At 37.2% G+C, this 17,522-nt stretch overlaps 1 protein-coding gene across 25 annotated transcripts in view; it reads left to right on the top strand.

Moving 5' to 3' along the window:
* Nucleotides 1–17,522, top strand: part of CDKAL1 (CDK5 regulatory subunit associated protein 1 like 1) — a 657,591-nt gene that overhangs the window by 459,338 nt on the left and 180,731 nt on the right. For all 25 annotated transcript variants that reach the window (XM_059077869.2, XM_067006689.1, XM_059077873.2 and 22 more), the window contains one exon: nt 16,864–17,044. In XM_059077869.2, coding sequence (XP_058933852.1) covers nt 16,864–17,044 — 181 coding nt within the window. The remainder of the gene's footprint in view (nt 1–16,863; nt 17,045–17,522) is intronic.

Raw genomic sequence — 17,522 nt, 5'->3', positions numbered from 1 at the left:
CCGACCAGCACTCACCAGGCCAAGAGGCTTGTCTGCTCCCCCACCGGGGCGGGCGGGGGCTGGGAGCTGAGGCTCGGGCTTCGGAGGTCAGATCCCGGGGAGAGGACTGGGTTTGGCTGCGTGATCACACCCAGAATGGGCTAGTGCGCCACAGCTAGCGGAGAGGGAGTCTGGGAAAAGGTCTGGACCTGCCGAGAGGCAGGAGATGTTTTCTTGCCTCTTTGTTTCGTGGTGCACGAGAAGAGGGGATTCAGAGCACCGCTAAATGAGCTCCAGAGACAGGCGCAAGCCATGGCTATCGGTGCGGACCCCAGGGACGGGCAAGAAACACTAAAGCTGCTGCTGCCGCCACCAAGAAGCCTGTGTGTGAGCACAGGTCACTCTCCACACCTCCCCTCCCGGGAGCCTGTGCAGCCCGCCACTGCCGGGGTCCCGTGATCCAGGGACAACTTCCCTGGGAGAACACACGGTGCGCCTCTGGCCGGTGCAACGTCACACTGGCCTCTGCCGCCGCAGGCTCACCCCACATCTGTACCCCTCCCTCCCCCCGGCCTGAATGAGCCAGAGCCCCCGAATCAGCTGCTCCTTTAACCCCGTCCTGTCTGAGCGAAGAACAGATACCCTCAGGTGACCTACACGCAGAGGCAGGTCCAAATCCAAAGCTGAACCCCGGGAGCTGTGCGAAGAAAGAAGAGAAAGGGAAATTTCTTCCAGCAGCCTCAGGAGCAGTGGATTAAATCTCCACAATCAACTTGATGTACCCTGCATCTGTGGAAAACCTGAATAGACAACAAATCATCCCAAATTGAGGTGGTGGACTTTGGGAGCAATGATATGTGGATATATATATATGTATATGTTAACTTTTTTCTCTTTTCCCGTGTGGATGACAGGGTGTTGGTGCTCCAACCGGGTGTCAGGCCTGCACCTCTGAGGTGGGAGAGCTGAGTTCAGGACACTGGACCACCAGAGACCTCCTGGCCCCATGTAATATCAATCAGCGAGCACTCTCGCAGAGATCTCCATCTCAACACTAAGACCCAGTTCCACTCAACGACCAGCAAGCTCCAGTGCTGGACACCCTATGCCAAACAATTAGGAAGACAGGAACACAGCCCCACCCATCAGCAGAGGCTGCCTAAAATCATACTAACTTCACAGACACCCCAAAACACACTACCATACACGGTCCTGCCCACCAGAAAGACTAGAACCAGCCTCATCCACCAAAACACAGGCACCAGTCCCCTCCATCAAGAAGCCTACACAACCCACTGAACCAACCTTAGCCACTGGGGACAGACACCAAAAACAACGGAAACTACGAACCTGCAGCCTGCAAAAAGGAGACCCCAAACACAGTAAGTTAAGCAAAATGAGAAGACAGAGAAACACACAGCAGATGATGGAGCAAGGCAAAAACCCACCAGACCTAACACATGAAGAGGAAATAAGCAGTCTACCTGAAAAAGAACTCGGAGTAATGATAGTAAAGATGATCCAAAATCTTGGAAATAGAATGGAGAAAATACAGGAAACGTTTAACAAGGACCTAAAAGAACTAAAGAGCACAGAAAGAGAGATGAACAACACAATAAATGCAATTTAAAATTCTCTAGAAGGAATCAGTAGCAGAATAACTGAGGCAGAAGAATGGATAAGTGACCTGGAAAATAAAATAGTGGAAATAACTACTGCAGAACAGAATAAAGAAAAAAGAATGAAAAGAACTGAGGACAGTGTCAAAGACCTCTGGGACAACATTAAACGCACCAGCATTCGAATTATAGGGGTCCCAGAAATAAAAAGAGATTATAGTTGAAAACTTCCCTAATATGGGAAAGGAAACAGTTAATTAAGTCCAGGAAAGGCAGAGAGTCCCATACAGGATAAATCCAAGGAGAAACACGCCAAGACATACATTAATCAAATTATCAAAAATTAAATACAAAGAAAAAATATTAAAAGCAGCAAGGGAAAAACAACAAATAACATACAATGGAATCCCCATAAGGTTAACAGCTGATCTTTCAGCAGAAACTCTGCAAGCCAGAATGGAGTGGCAGGACATATTTAAAGTGATGAAAGGGAAAAAACTACAACCAAGATTACTCTACTGAGCAAGGATCTCATTCAGATTTGATGAAGAAATTAAAAGCTTTACAGGCAAGCAAAAGCTAAGAGAATTCAGCACCACCAAATCAGCTCTACAACAAATGCTAAGGAACTTCTCTAGGCAGGGAACACAAGAGAAGAAAAAGACCTACAATAATAAACCCAAAACAATTAAGGAAATGGTAATAGGAGCATACATATCGATAATGACCTTACGTAAATGGATTAAATGCTCCAACCAAAAGACATGGACTGCCTGAATGGATAGAAAAACAAGACCCGTATATATGCTGTCTACAGGAGACCCACTTCAGACCTAGGGACACATACAGACTGAAAGTGAGGGGATGGAAAGAGATATTCCATGCAAATGGAAACTAAAAGAAAGCTGGAGTAGCAATTCTTATATCAGACAAAATAAACTTTAAAACAAAGACTATTACAAGACACAAAGAAGGACACTACATAATGAACAAGGGATCAATCCGAGAAGAAGATATAACAATTGTAAATACTTATGCACCCAACATAGGAGCACCTCAGTACATAAGGCAAATACTAACAACCATAAAAGGGGAAATCAACAGTAATACATCATAGCAGGGGACTTTAACACCCCACTTTCACCAATGGGCAAATCATCCAAAATGAAAATCAGTAAGGAAACACAAGCTTTATATGGTACATTAAACAAGATGGACTTAATTGATATTTATAGGACATTCCATCCAAAAACAATAGAATACACTTTCTTCTCAAGTGCTCATGGAACATTCTCCAGGATAGATCATATCTTGGTTCACAAATCTAGCCTTGGTAAATTGAAGAAAATTGAAATCGTATCAAGTGTGTTTTCCAACAAGAGTATGAGACTAGATATCAATTACAGGGAAAAAGCTGTAAAAAAATACAAGCACGTGGAGACTAAACAGTACACTACTTAATAACCAAGAGATCACTGAAGAAATCAAAGAGGAAATCGAAAAATACCTAGAAACAAATGACAATGAAAACACGATGACCCAAAACCTATGGGATGCAGCAAAAGCAATTCTAAGAGGGAAGTTTATAGCAATACAATCCTACCTCAAGAAACAAGAAACATCTCAAATTAATAACCTACCTTACAACTAAAGCAATTAGAGAGAGAAGTACAAAAAGAAAAAACCCCAAAGTTAGCAGAAGGAAAGAAATCATAAAGATCAGATCAGAAATAAATGAAAAATAAATGAAGGAAACAATAGCAGAGATCAATAAAGCTAAAATGTGGTTCTTTGAGAAGATAAACAAAATTGATAAATCATTAGCCAGACTCCTCAAGAAAAAAAGGGAGAAGACTCAAATCAATAGAATTAGGAATGAAAAAGGAGAAGTAACAAGTGACACTGCAGATACACAAAGGATCATGAGAGATTACCACAAGCAACTCTATGCCAATAAAATGGACAACCTGGAAGAAATGGACAAATTCTTAGAAAAGCACAATCTTCCCGAGACTGAACCAGGAAGAAATAGAAAATATGAACAGACCAATCACAAGCACTGAAATTAAAACTGTGATTTAAAATCTTCCAACAAACAAAAGCCCAGGACGAGATGGCTTCACAGACGGATTCTATCAAACATTTAGAGAAGAGCTAACACCTGTCCTTCTCAAACTCTTCCAAAATATAGCAGACGGAGGAAGACTCCCAAAGTCATTCTACGAGGCAACCAGACAAAGATGCCACAAAAAAAGAAAATTACAGGGCAACATCACTGATGAACATAGATGCAAAAATCCTCAACATAATACTATCAAACAGAATCCAACAGCACATTAAAAGGATCATAGACCATGATCAAGTGGGGTTTATCCCAGGAATGCCAAGGATTTTTCAATATATGTAAATCAATCAACATCACACACCATATTAACAAATTGAAGGATAAAAACCATAAGATCATCTCAATAGATGCAGAGAAAGCTTTTGACAAAATTCAACACCCATTTATGATAAAAACCTTCCAGAAAGTAGGCATAGGGGGAACTTACCTCAACATAATAAAGGCCATATATGACAAACCCACAGCCAACATTGTTCTCAATGGTGAAAAACTAAAACCATTTCCACTAAGATCAGGAGCGACAAGGTTGCCCACTCTCACCACTGTTATTCGACATTCTTTTGGAAGTTTTAGCCACAGCAGTCAGAGAAGAACAAGAAATAAAAGGAATCCATATCGGAAAAGAAGAAGTAAAGCTGGCACTGTTTGCAGATGACATGATACTATACATAGAGAATCCTAAAGATGCTACCAGAAAACTACTAGAGCTAATCAATGAATTTGGTAAAGTAGCAGGATACAAAATTCATGCTCAGAAATCTCTTGCATTTCTATACACTTAGGATGAAAAATCTGAAAGTGAAATTAAAGAAACAATCCCATTTACATTTGCAACAAAAAAAATAAAATACCTAGGAATAAACCTACCTAAGGAGACAAAAGACCTGTATGCAGAAAACTATAAGACACTGATGAAAGAAATTAAAGATGATTAAAGGAGATGGAGAGATAGACCATGTTCTTGGATTGGAAGAATCAACATTGTGAAAATGACTCTACTACCCAAAGCAATCTACAGATTCAGTGCAATCCCTATCAAACTGCCACTGGCATTCTTCAGAGAACTAGAACAAAATATTTCACAATGTGCATGGAAACACAAAAGACCCCAAATAGCCTAAGCAATCTTGAGAAAGGAAAACGGAGCTGGAGGAATCAGGCTTCCGGACTTCAGTCTATACTACAAAGCTACAGTAATCAAGAGAGTAATGGTACTGGCACAAAAACAGAAATATAGATCAATGGAACAGGATCGAAATCCTAGAGATAAACCCACGCACATATGGTCACCTTATTATTGATAAAGGAGGCAGGAATATACAATGGAGAAAAGACAGCCTCTTCAATAAGTGGTGCTGGGAAAACTGGACAGCTACATGTAAAAGAAGGAAATTAGAATACTCCCTAACAGCATACACAAAAATAAACTCAAAATAGATTAAAGACCTAAATGTAAGGCCAGACACTATCAAACTCTTTGAGGACAACATAGGAAGAGCACTCTATGACATAGATCACAGCAAGGTCCTTTTTGACCCACCTCCCAGAGAAATGGAAATAAAAACAAAAATAAACAAATGGGACCTAATGAAACTTGAAAGCTTTTGCACAGCAAAGGAAACCATAAACAAGACGAAAAGACAACCCTCAGAATGGGAGAAAATATTTGCAAATGAAACAACTGACAGAGGATTAATCTCCAAAATTTACCAGCAGCTCATGCAGCTCAATATCAAAAAAACAAACAAACCAATCCAAAAATGGGCAGAACTAAATAGACATCTCTCCAAAGAAGATATACAGATTGCCAACAAACACATGAAAGGATGCTCAACATCATTAATCATGAGAGAAATGCAAATCAAAACTACAATGAGATATCATCTCACACCCTTCAGAATGGCCATCATCAAAAAATCAACAAACAGGGCTTCCCTGGTGGCGCAGTGGTTGAGAATCCGCCTGCCGATGCAGGAAACACGGGTTCGTGCCCTGGTCCGGGAAGATCCCACATGCCGCGGAGCAACTAAGCCTGTGAGCCGTGGCCGCTGGGCCTGCGCGTCCGGAGCCTGTGCTCCGCAACGGGAGAGGCCACAACAGTGAGAGGCCCGCATAACGCAAAAAAAAAAAAAAAAAAAAAAAAAAAAAAAAAAAAAATCAACAAACAATAAATGCTGGAGAGGGTGTGGAGAAAAGGGAACCCTACTGCACTGGTGGTGGGAATGTAAATTGATACAGCCACTATGGAGAACAGTATGGAGGCTCCTTAAAAAACTATAAATAGGACTACCGTATGACCCAGCAATCCCACTACTGGGCATATACCTTGGGAAAACCATAATTCGAAAAGGGTCATGTACCACAATGTTCATTGCAGAACTTATTACAATAGCCAGGACATGGAAGCAACGTAAGTGTCCATCAACAGAAGAATGGATAAAGAAGATGTGGCACATATATATACAATGGAATATTAATTAGCCATAAAAAGAAACGAAATTGAGTTATTTGTAGTGAGGTGGATGCACCCAGAGTCTGTTATACAGAGTGAAGTAAGTCAGAGAAAAACAAGTACCCTATGCTAACACATATATATGGAATCTAAAAAAAAAAAATGGTCATGAAGAACCTAAGGACGGGACAGGAATAAAGACGCAGACCTACTAGGGAATGGACTTGAGGATACGGGGAGGGGGAAGGGTAAGCTGTGATGAAGTGAGAGAGTGGCATGGACATATATACACCACCAAACGTAAAACAGACAGCTAGTGGGAAGCAGCCGCATAGCACAGGGAGATCAGCTTGGTGGTTTGTGTCCACCTAAAGGGGTGGGATAGGGAGGGTGGGAGGGAGGGAGAACCAAGAGGGAAGAGATATGGGTATGTACGTATATGTGTAGCTGATTAACTTTGTTATAAAGCAGAAACTAACACGCCATTGTAAAGCAATTATACTCCAATACAGATGTTAAAAATAGATAAATAAATAAATGAAACCTAAATGGTTGCCTGCTGACATTTTTTTTGATCATTATCATCACTCATCAACAAATAGTTAGATGTAATTATTCCTATTTATGGGTGGCTCAGAGAGAGGAAAGGAAGCAGTAATAGTACCACCAGAAAGAAATCAGATTTAAATCCAGACGATTTGGGTCCCCATTTTCTAGCCACATTTTCACAGATTATCTTACTTTTCTGAGCCTCAGGTCCCTCTTTCACAAAATAGGAATGACAACACATCCCTTCCTGGTCTGCTGTGAAGACCAAGTAAAGTAATGTATGTAAAGCATTTATAATAGCAGCTGCCGTATAGTACGTGCTTAATAGCCGGCAGCTTGCTTTTGTGTTCCTTAAGAGACTAACAGACATGGGGAAGAAGACCACACCAACTTCCTTGACCCTGGACTCTTCTTCTATTACACACATGGCCCCTGTTTCTGCTCACATTTCTTCTGTATCTGGTAGCGTCGATAAGTGTTAGTCGAAAATTTCAGCAGGAGTGCATGATCAGAGTATAAAAGACACTAAAAGTTGACATGATCAGTTTGATATTCTTCATCAGAAAAAAGTTAGAAGACACTGACATGGTGAAGTGATTTATGTATAAAGTACAAGAAACTCTAAAATGCTGTAGATGTGAACAATATTCCAGCTTCAGTGCCGCCTGACAAAAGTCCAAAAGTATCTAACGAAGGAATTACACCAGAACTGAGTCTGTTTCTGGAAATCTAATTATGTTAAAAACAACTGCACAAATAAAAACTGTTCAATATAAGTTGACAACTAAAAATAAAGTAAAACTAAAAGAATAAAGTTAAAATAGCTCAGACAAGTTTTTACTTAGAAGGTAACTTAAAGAGCAGTTCTATACACAGTTTTCTGTTCGTTAAGGTTTGCTCAAGTGTGTACATCAATGAGGTGAGTACCTAAGTGACACAGATAAGAGATAAGACTGATCCTTCCGTTACCATTTAGTGATTCTGTGTTGATTGGCAATTTCTTCCACCTTTTTGAATCTTATTTCCCTAATGGTGCTTTCCCTATTTCCCACGGGGACAACATAGAATCTATCTTACGTGGAGGTTGTGTTAAATAAGGTGTAAGTTGTTCACATATTGCCTGGCACTTAGTATTATATAATAAATGATAATTGTTATCTCTCTGACAGGGTTGCAATAATAATAGCTAAAACATGTCAGGCAGTACGTAGCAGGCACTGTCCTGAGCAACTAATATATATACTAACTCATTAATCCTGTTATCTGTGAATACTTTTACTATTCTTATTTTATAGAAAAGGAAACTGAAGCATACTAATGCTAAATAAGTAATGTGCCCAAGAGCATGCAGCTGGTTAGTGGCAGAGCCCCTCGGTTACACGTGGGAAGAGTTTTCTCCTAGATATCCATGTTAAAAAATTAGGGATGAACTCCCAAGTCACACCAGTCTTTCTTTGCCTAGTGACTCATTATGGCTTTTCAACCCTTATCTAAATGTTTCAGGGCTTTTTCTGTTTTCAGCTCAGGTCCTTTAAGAATTTCTTAGTAAAATTATGAAAATAAATTTAAAGCTGCTGAAAGGTGTCTTGACTGTATTTGAAGATGTCGTAGTTTCTCCCTAAGTTTCCTCTTTTGGTGTGAACAGAATGATTGCTTGTTGTCATAAATCATTAGTTGGGAAATAAGTCCCAAGTTTTCCTCCTTCTAGTCCATCCCGATAGCAGGCTCTGAACATAATTCCCTTTCAACCTTAACCTTACCTTTTTTTATCTTTGCCTTTTGCCCCTATTTGGCCATATTTAATTCTTGGACTATGCTTTGTCAAAAGCTTAGCTAGTAGGACTTCTTAGAGTAAAGTATGTTCTGGAGCAGGCGTTCCCAACCCCTGGCGGGGTCCCTGGCCTGTTAGGGACCGGGCCGCACAGCAGGAGGTGAGCGACGGGCGAGCAGGGAAGCTTCATCTGCCTCTCCGCATCACTCGCATTACCGCCTGAACCATCCCCCCCTCCCCCAGCCCCCCACCCCCATCCGAGGAAAAACTGTCTTCCATGAACCTGGTCTCTGGGGCCAAAAAGGTTGGGGACCACTGTTATGGAGGATTGCAGAACTGTCTCTCTGTCTTCAGAAAGATGTTTTTTGTTCTGGTTTTGTTTCTTTCACTTTTAAGAGGGTTGCTGTGGGTGTAAGTCAGAGACCATCCAATAAGCACCCAGTGTTAAGAGCATGTTTGAAGATTTTTAGTGAATGTAGGCATTTGTGCAACCATCATCCCAAGTCAGTTTTAGAATGCTTTGGTTATGACCCAGAGTTTCCTAATGCCTATTTGGAGTGAATGCCTGCCCCCAGTCCCAGGCAACCACTGACCAGTTTTCTGTCTCTCTAATTTTGCTTCTTGTAGAAATTTCATGTAACTGGAAACAGTAAGTAATCCTTTGTGTCTTCCCTTCTTAGGGTGTTTTCAGGGTTCATCCATGTTGGTGCATGTATCAGTAGTTGCTTCTCTTTGATTTGTAAGTAAATTTCCCGTGTGTGGGTGTGTCACATTTTGTTTATCCATTCACCAGTTGATAGACACTTGGACTGTTTCCAGGTTGAAGCTATGAAGAATGCTGCTGTAAAAATCCACACACAAGTCCTTGTGTGGATGTATGTTTTAATTTCTCTCTTGTAGGTAGCCAGGAGTAGACTTTCTTAGGCACAGTAAGTGTGCATTTAACTTTTCAAACAATTGCCAAACCGTTTCCCAAAGTAACTGCACCATTTGAAAGTCCCACCTACGATGGATAAGGGTTTCAGTTTCTCAGTATGCACATCAATGTCTGTTGTTTTCTAGTGTTTTTTCAATATAGCCGTTCTCCTGGGTACGTGGCATCTTACAAGGTTTTAACTTGCATTGCCCTGATTATTAACAACGTTCTGCAATTTTTTATGCACTTATTAACTATTCACATATCTTCTTTAGTGAAGTGTTAAAATCCTTTGCCCATTGTACAGCTGTGTTGTCTTCCTGTCGGTGAGACATAAGAGTTCTTAAAATATTTTGTATACAAAATATACAAATCTTTTTATCAGATATATGATATGTAAATACTTTTTCCCAGTCTATGGCTTCTCCTTTTGTTTTCTTAATGGTGTGTTTTCAATAAGTCCAATTGATCAGTTTATCCAATTTTTTTTCATAAATTGTGCTTTTGGTGTTGGTGTTGTAGTTAAGAAATCTTTTCCTTACTCAAGTCACAAAAATTTTCTTCTGGAAGTTTAGTAATTCTAGCTCTTACATTTATATCTGTGATTCATATAGAAGTACATTTTGTGTACAATGTAAGGTAACGTAAGGGTCTAATAAGTTTTTCTGGGGGAGCATACGGTATCCAATTGCTCCAGCACCATTTATTGAAAACACTGTCACCTGCCCTCATTGAATTGCCTTGGCAGTTTTGTTGAAAATGAACCATGAATGTATTGGGTGTATTTTTGGACTCTATGCTGTTCCACTGATCTGTCATTATACTGCTACCACACTGTCTTGATAGTGTAGCTTTGTAGTAAGTCTTTTAAGTCAGGTTCATCCATTCCACTAACTTTGTTCTTGTTCAAAATTGTTTTGGCTATTTTAGGCCCTTTGCATTTCCATATAAATTTAGAATCAGCTCGTCGATGATTTCTACAGAAAAATATCCTGAAATATTTTGATAGTAGTTGCACTGAGTCTTTTTTTCTTAATTATTTATTTATTTTTTAAACACCTTTATTAGAGTATAATTGCTTTACAATGGTGTTAGTTTCTGCTATATAACAAAGTGAATCAGCTGTATGTATACATATATGCCCTCACTCTTACGTCTCCCTCCCACTCTCTCTATCCCACCCTTCTAGGCAGTCACAGTGCGCAGAGCTGATCTCCCTGTGCTATGTGGCTGCTTCCCGCTAGCTATCCACCCTACGTTTGGAAGTGTATATATGGCCATGCCACTCTCTCACTTCGTCCCAGCTTCCCCTTCCCCCTCCCCGTGTCCTCAAGTCCATTCTCTATGTTTGCATCTTTATTCCTGTCCTGCCCCTAGGTTCTTCAGAACCTTTTTTTTTTCTTTTTTAGATTCCATACATATGTGTTACCATACGGTATTTGTTTTTCTCTTTCTGACTTACTTCACTCTGTATGACAGACTCTAGGTCCATCCACCTCACTACAAATAACTCAATTTAGTTTCTTTTTATGGCTGAGTAATATTCCATTGTATATATGTGCCACATCTTCTTTATCCATTCATCTGTTGATGGACACGTAGGTTGCTTCCATATCCTGGCTATTGTAAATAGTTCTGCAATGAACATTGTGGTACATGACTCTTTTTGAATTATGGTTTTCTCCGGGTATATGCCCAGTAGTGGGATTGCTGGGTCATATGATAGTTCTTTTTTTGCACTGAATCTTAGTATCGATTTCAAGAGACTAACCATCTTAACAACAGTATAATCTTCCAGTCCATGAAAATGATATATTTTTCAATTTATTTAGCTGTTTTTATTTCTCTCAGCAAATTTTAAGAAACTCTTTAAATTACCTGTTTCTATGCTCAAATTTATTAAGTATTTTTATGCTATTGTGAATGGTACTGCTTTCTTGATTTCATTTCCTCATTATTCATTACTAATATATAAAAATAAAATTGATTTTTTTTAACTTTTTACTTTATATTGCAGTATAGTTGATTAACAGTGTTTTGATAGTTTCAGGTGTACAGCAAAGTGATTCAGTTATACATATACCTGTATCTATTCTTTTTCAAGTTCTTTTCCCATTTAGGTTGTTACATAATATTGAGCATAGTTCCCTGTGCTATACAGCAGAAAATACAGTTGATTTTTATATGTTGATCCTTAGCTTTAGTGAACTCATTTATTCATCAGTAGATTCATTAGATTCCTTAGATTTTCTATGTATGAGATTGTCACTTGCAAAAAAAAAAAGATTTTTTCCTTTTCAATCTGTATGCTTTTCATTTCTTTCTCTTGCTTTTCTGCACGATTATAATGTTGTACTCCACTAATATTTTGAAGAAGTGAGAACAGAATTCTCTGCCTTGTTACTATTCTTAGTGGAAAAGCATTTAGTCTTTCACCAATAAATATGATAATAGCTGTAGATCCTTTATCAGATTGCAGTAGTTTCCTTCTGTTCTTTCTTTGCTGAGAGTTTTTATCATGAATGGGTGCTGGACTTGTAAACTGAGTTTTCTGCATGTACCAATATCACCATGGGGGGTTTATCCTTTATTCTTTTCATATGGCTTATTGCATTAATTGATATTTGCACGTCATACCAACCCTTGCATTTCTGAGATTAAAAACATGGTCATGATATACAATACTTTTTATGTGTTTTGAGGCTCACTTTGCTTATCTTCTGTTAAGAATTTTTGTCTCTGAGTTCATGAGGGTTATTGGTCTGGAATTATTTCCATCTCTTTCTTTGGTTTTCATACACGCTACTATTGCTGGTCTTGTAAAATGAGTTTCTCATCTATTTTTGAAACAGTCTCTGGGAATTCCCTGGCAGTCCAGTGGTTAGGACTCAGGTCTCTCACTGCCAGGGCCCCAGGTTTGATCCATGGTTGGGGAACTAAGATCCCGAAACAAGCTGCATGGCCCCCCCAAAAAAGGAAAGGGAAGAAATAGTCTCTGTAGAATTAGTTTTATTCTCTCTTAAATGTGAAGTCATCGGGGCCTGCATGCCTCCATTGTTTTGTGTTTTCTTTGGTGACAGTATTTTAAATTACAAATTCAATTTTTGTAATAGATAAAAGGCTATGCAGATTTTCTGCTTCTTCAGTTTTTATAATTTATGTCTTTCAAAGAATTTTCCTGTTTCATCTAAGTTTTTAATTTATTGGCTTAAAATTGCTTACAATATACCCTTAGTATCCTTTTAATGTTGATAACAACTGTAGTGCTGTCCCCTCCCTTCATGCCTGAACTCAGTCATTTGTGTCTTCTCTTTTCTTCTCAGTCTACTAGTAGTTTAGTAATTTTATTAATTATTTTTAAAGGTGCACCTTACTTTTATTGTTTTTTCTCTATTTTCTATTTTATTGACTTCTTCTTTTACCTTTATTATTTACATTATTTTACTTTGGGTTTGATTTGCTCCTGTTTTAAAACTTCTTAAGGTGGAAGCTTAGATTATTGTTTACCTCTTTCTAACACAGACATTTAAATCTATAAATTTCTTTCTAAGCATTGCTTTAGCTGCATCCCATATATTTAGATATGGTATAGTTTTATTTTCATTCCATTCAAGATACATTTAAATCCCTTTCTGCTTCCAGTTTAGCTTCCTTGAAATTGTGGAGTAATTGTCCTGGAATTAATCTCTATAGGACTAAAAAATGTTTCTTTTAATCATGTGTTTTGTTTATGCCTAATAATTTTAATAGGTCTGATCCTTTTTCTGATCATTTTTATTTACCGCTTTCTTTTGAGGTAGATAGTGTGTGTGTTAGTCTCACTTTTTTCACATGTGGAATTTGAAGCTCATAATTTATTGATCTAAAGAATGAAATAGAATCATCCTTTTTATATTTTTGCCAGGGAAACACCAAATTGCAAGTGAAAGTCTTGAAGTGTATTAAAGTACAACATTTTTGGTAGTATTTCAAATACAGTATGGCATGTATATGTGTATGTATTTTTAGTCAAGGTGAATAATTAAGTATTTTAAAATATTTGGGGCTTTCTTAAATGCTGGCCTAGTGCCAGCAAAAAGGTAGTACTCTACTTACGTGTCCCTGATCGATTTTCATAGCTAAATCATACAGCTCAATTCAGATGCATAATTGGAAACTTTCTCATTAATTCCATTCCCAAGTTATTTAATGAACTCTTTTTGCAAGTAAATAGCAAGTATAAGTCAGAAAAAAAATGGGTCAAAACTTCTCTTATTTAAGCTAATTGGACATTTTCATCATTCCTTCAGAATTAATACTACAATGAAAATATAAATATAGAAGGTCTTTTAAATTTTAAAAAGGCATAATACCTAGTAATTAGATTTATTAGACTCACAACTTCAATAAATTTGTGGAAATGATCATTTTTAAAAATTTTAATAATTTGAAAATTCATACCATCTCAAAAAAATAGCATTTACTCACAATTAGCATATTAAATATTTGGATTAATATTCTATTTTATGCCCCTTAAAATTTCCTTATAGCCACTTAAATCATATACATGCAATTAGTTTAGAATTTGGTCCACTTCAAACATTTTTGATTTTTCTTATGAACTGAAGAGAATATTTACTAAAAAGCAAATTAGCAGTGTAAATATGAGATATTTTACTTGGTTCACCTAAGGAGCCCAATTATTTTGAAGAACCTAAGTAGCATGATTTGCATATACAAAATCAATGTATAGATGAGCTTCAATATTAAAGTGTAGTCTCTACTTTGAAAACATTTTTTGGGTAATCAGTTTATATTCTTATATACTTTGAAACTTAAACTGCTTTTACTTTTAATTACTAACTTAGGTCTTTCCTGAATTCATAGTGTCCTATCCCCACCTCTGTTATTGGTCACCTTTTTGTGTAGATTATCAAATATATTTATACATTGAACATCCCCTTCCGTAACATTTATGATGACTACTGTAAAGGTTTGTCTTTTCTATTTCACTATGGACTTTAAGGCCAAAGTAAGCAGGTGTTATATAGTACTGAACTCAACTACATTGGATCAAGGATGTGGGGTGAGTGGGGGGAGGATCAGTAAGGTACTTTCCTCTGGGACTACCCCATATTCTAGTGCCAAGTTCATTCCAATTCATAGCCTGGAACAATAACCAATTGTCTTTGTTGCTGCAGTGTTTCACAGGCAATTTCTCTCTCTTTTTTTTTTTTTTCCTAATTTCTTAGGGGAGATGGACTCTTCTCTGTCACTTCTGCTGTGATCCATTACTTTTATTTTTAGGTGTGGATTTCTTTTGTTCAGAAATAGTTGTTAAGTCAACTGTAAAAAATTGCTAATTGAAGTTATTAACATAATTCTATTTCACATGCTTTAGTTAGTCTAGAAAATAGTCTTTTTATTTACAATTTACTGTAAAAGTATATTTTTTATGGTTTTCAACAGTAATTTTGATAATTATCCTTAAAAGAAAAAAATTTATAACACGATAAAATTTTTTAAAATATTATTTTTCCAAATATACTGTTAGATTTTTCTGTATGTATATTGTCTCATTTTCTATTTAGCATCAGATAGAAAAGTTCTAGACCTTGGAACTTCCCTTACTAATTGAAGTTCAGCCAAGTTAAGAGCTGGGTGAGACTAAGCAGAAATCAAAAAAGAAATAGTTTTAAAAATAAATTTGTCATTCTTTCACACAGAATATCGTAGTATACTTATGGAGAAACTCAATGGCCAAAGAGAAATGACTTCCAAGATGCTAACATATGGACCTATTGAAAAACAAATGGAGCTTGTTACCCAGTCACTCTGATGAGAAGCTTTTAGTGCTTTATTCTTAAGTATTAAAGGACAGCAAGAGTCACTATTTATTACGGCAGGTCTTAGTCATGAATGAAAGGGACCAAAATCCAAGAACCCAGAGGAAATAGGTACAGTTATAGTGAGCAAAGGAAAGATTGTGGATAAACTATAATTGGTATCCTCAAAGAGTTAAGAAAAGATGTTGCATCTCTAAAAAACAGTAAGCTGTGAGAAGGAAAACTGGAAAATGAGAAAGAGCTCTTAGAAATTTGAAATATGATAAATAATTTTTTCAATAGAAGCATTGGAAGATAAACTCAAGTAAATCTTTCAGAAAATGTAACAAAAGCACAAGATGGAAAATAATAGTGGAGCAGCTTAGAGGGTCAATCCTGCAGTTTCAACATTCCAAGGAGAGGACTTGCAGAGAGAGAAAAATGATTTTTAAAATAGCATAAAATTAGACCTATAGACCATGAGTCTCCAGATTGTACCCTGTACAAATATTTAAATACTTAATCCAAGACCTATTATCATGAAATTTAAAAACACTGAAAAAAATTATTAGCCTAAAAGCTTTCAAAAAGATAGTGGGGCACATGTAAAGAAGTTTGCATCATAGTGGATCTGGACATCTCATCTCAACCTTGCCAACTTAAAAAAAAAAAACAAAGGGAACAATACAAAATTCTGATGGGTGATACTTTTCATTTTGGAGGGCTATTGCACCCCACACTACCAGTCAGTTGTGTGCAGATTAAGACATGTTCAGAGATGCTAAAACAATAAGAACAAAATTTCCCTGCCACTCTTTGTGATGAAGCTTCTGAAAGAATGCTCCAGCAGAATTAAGGAGAATAGAATAGTCAAGAATTAGGAAGACATAGGATCCAGAAAAAAAAGGAGGGGGGGATTGAAAAGAAAACCAAGGAACCACATTCAAGGGTGACAGCTGGTTCATTATGAAAGCAACACATACTTGAAGAAAGTTAGGAGTGACATTTCCAGAGAGAAAAATGGAACTGGTAAATTATACTGTACATTGAGAGTTTAGAAAGTAGTATTGGTTTTTGATAGAACTGATGAATCTTCTGGAAAACATTTACATAGGTACATAGAATATTAAGCAATTTTTTTAAAAAAGGAAATTATTAACTCTAGGAAAAATTAAATATGGCACAAGAAAACTTATTGATAGTATACCAGTTAGCTGTGAAAGTGAACAATATCTCAGCATTTATACCAATGGAAATACTATTAACACTATTAATTTAAGTAAAAATTGAGCAGTGATTATGTTGGGAGGGGAGGGATAGAGTAGTTTAAAGAGCTGAATCCTCATTGAAGTCTGCAAATATTGCCTAATAGTCAATAAGTCTAGAAATAGAATAAGCATCAATATTAAAATATAGATGGATGAAGAAACATCTGAAATTTTTTAAAATGGGTATTTCCTGAGGATGATAGGGGGCCATGTTTTCCATAAACTTTTAGTATTTAGGGCATTTTAAAACTGTTTGCAAATGTCCCTTTTCTAAAAATAAAATTTAATTTTAAAGGAATAGTGGTATTTAAAATGTCAAGGAAATAGAATAATTATGGACTGTAATCAACTTTGTACATTTTTGTTTTATTATTTTCTAGAGTTCCTGGAATAACTATTGCTACAGACATTATCTGTGGTTTTCCTGGAGAAACAGACCAAGATTTTCAAGAAACAGTGAAACTTGTTGAAGAGTACAAATTTCCAAGTCTCTTTATTAACCAATTTTACCCAAGACCAGGAACTCCCGCTGCAAAAATGGAACAAGTTCCAGCGCAAGTGGTAAGATACTTTTCTTGCAAGGTATTATATTTAGCCAACAGCTATAAAAATGCAGCTGTGTTGCCTGCCTTAACACAACTAGCTCATGGTATAACCAACCCTTAAGTTACAAAATACGGAATGTTTGTTCCCAGTTGGGGTCAGGGGCAGGGAGACGTTGGTACATTAAATGACCTTAGGCAACTATAATATTACCTTTTTTTTTTCTCTTGAAGAGTGAGGTTCAGATGACACGGGGAAAATTTTTTAAACTAATATCTAGTACTAACTGTTTATAGGATAAAGCCTTGGATCTTTCACAATAAGGCAAAACTTAAATATCTGTGAGCAAAGGAGGCTTCCCTGCTTCTGAAGAGATGCTTTTCATAATTTGTTACTTTCTGAGGGTCCCCTGGTTTTCCTACTTTTCCATGGGATAGATATGATGCTGTCTGTCTATTTTGGATGTGTGTTGCTTTCACAGTGAACCTCAATTTAA

This window comes from Kogia breviceps, chromosome 10, assembly GCF_026419965.1.
Source record: "Kogia breviceps isolate mKogBre1 chromosome 10, mKogBre1 haplotype 1, whole genome shotgun sequence".
Classification (NCBI taxonomy): domain Eukaryota; kingdom Metazoa; phylum Chordata; class Mammalia; order Artiodactyla; family Physeteridae; genus Kogia; species Kogia breviceps.
Note: the sequence above shows the minus strand (reverse complement) of the source record. Positions and strands in the feature narration are given on the sequence as shown.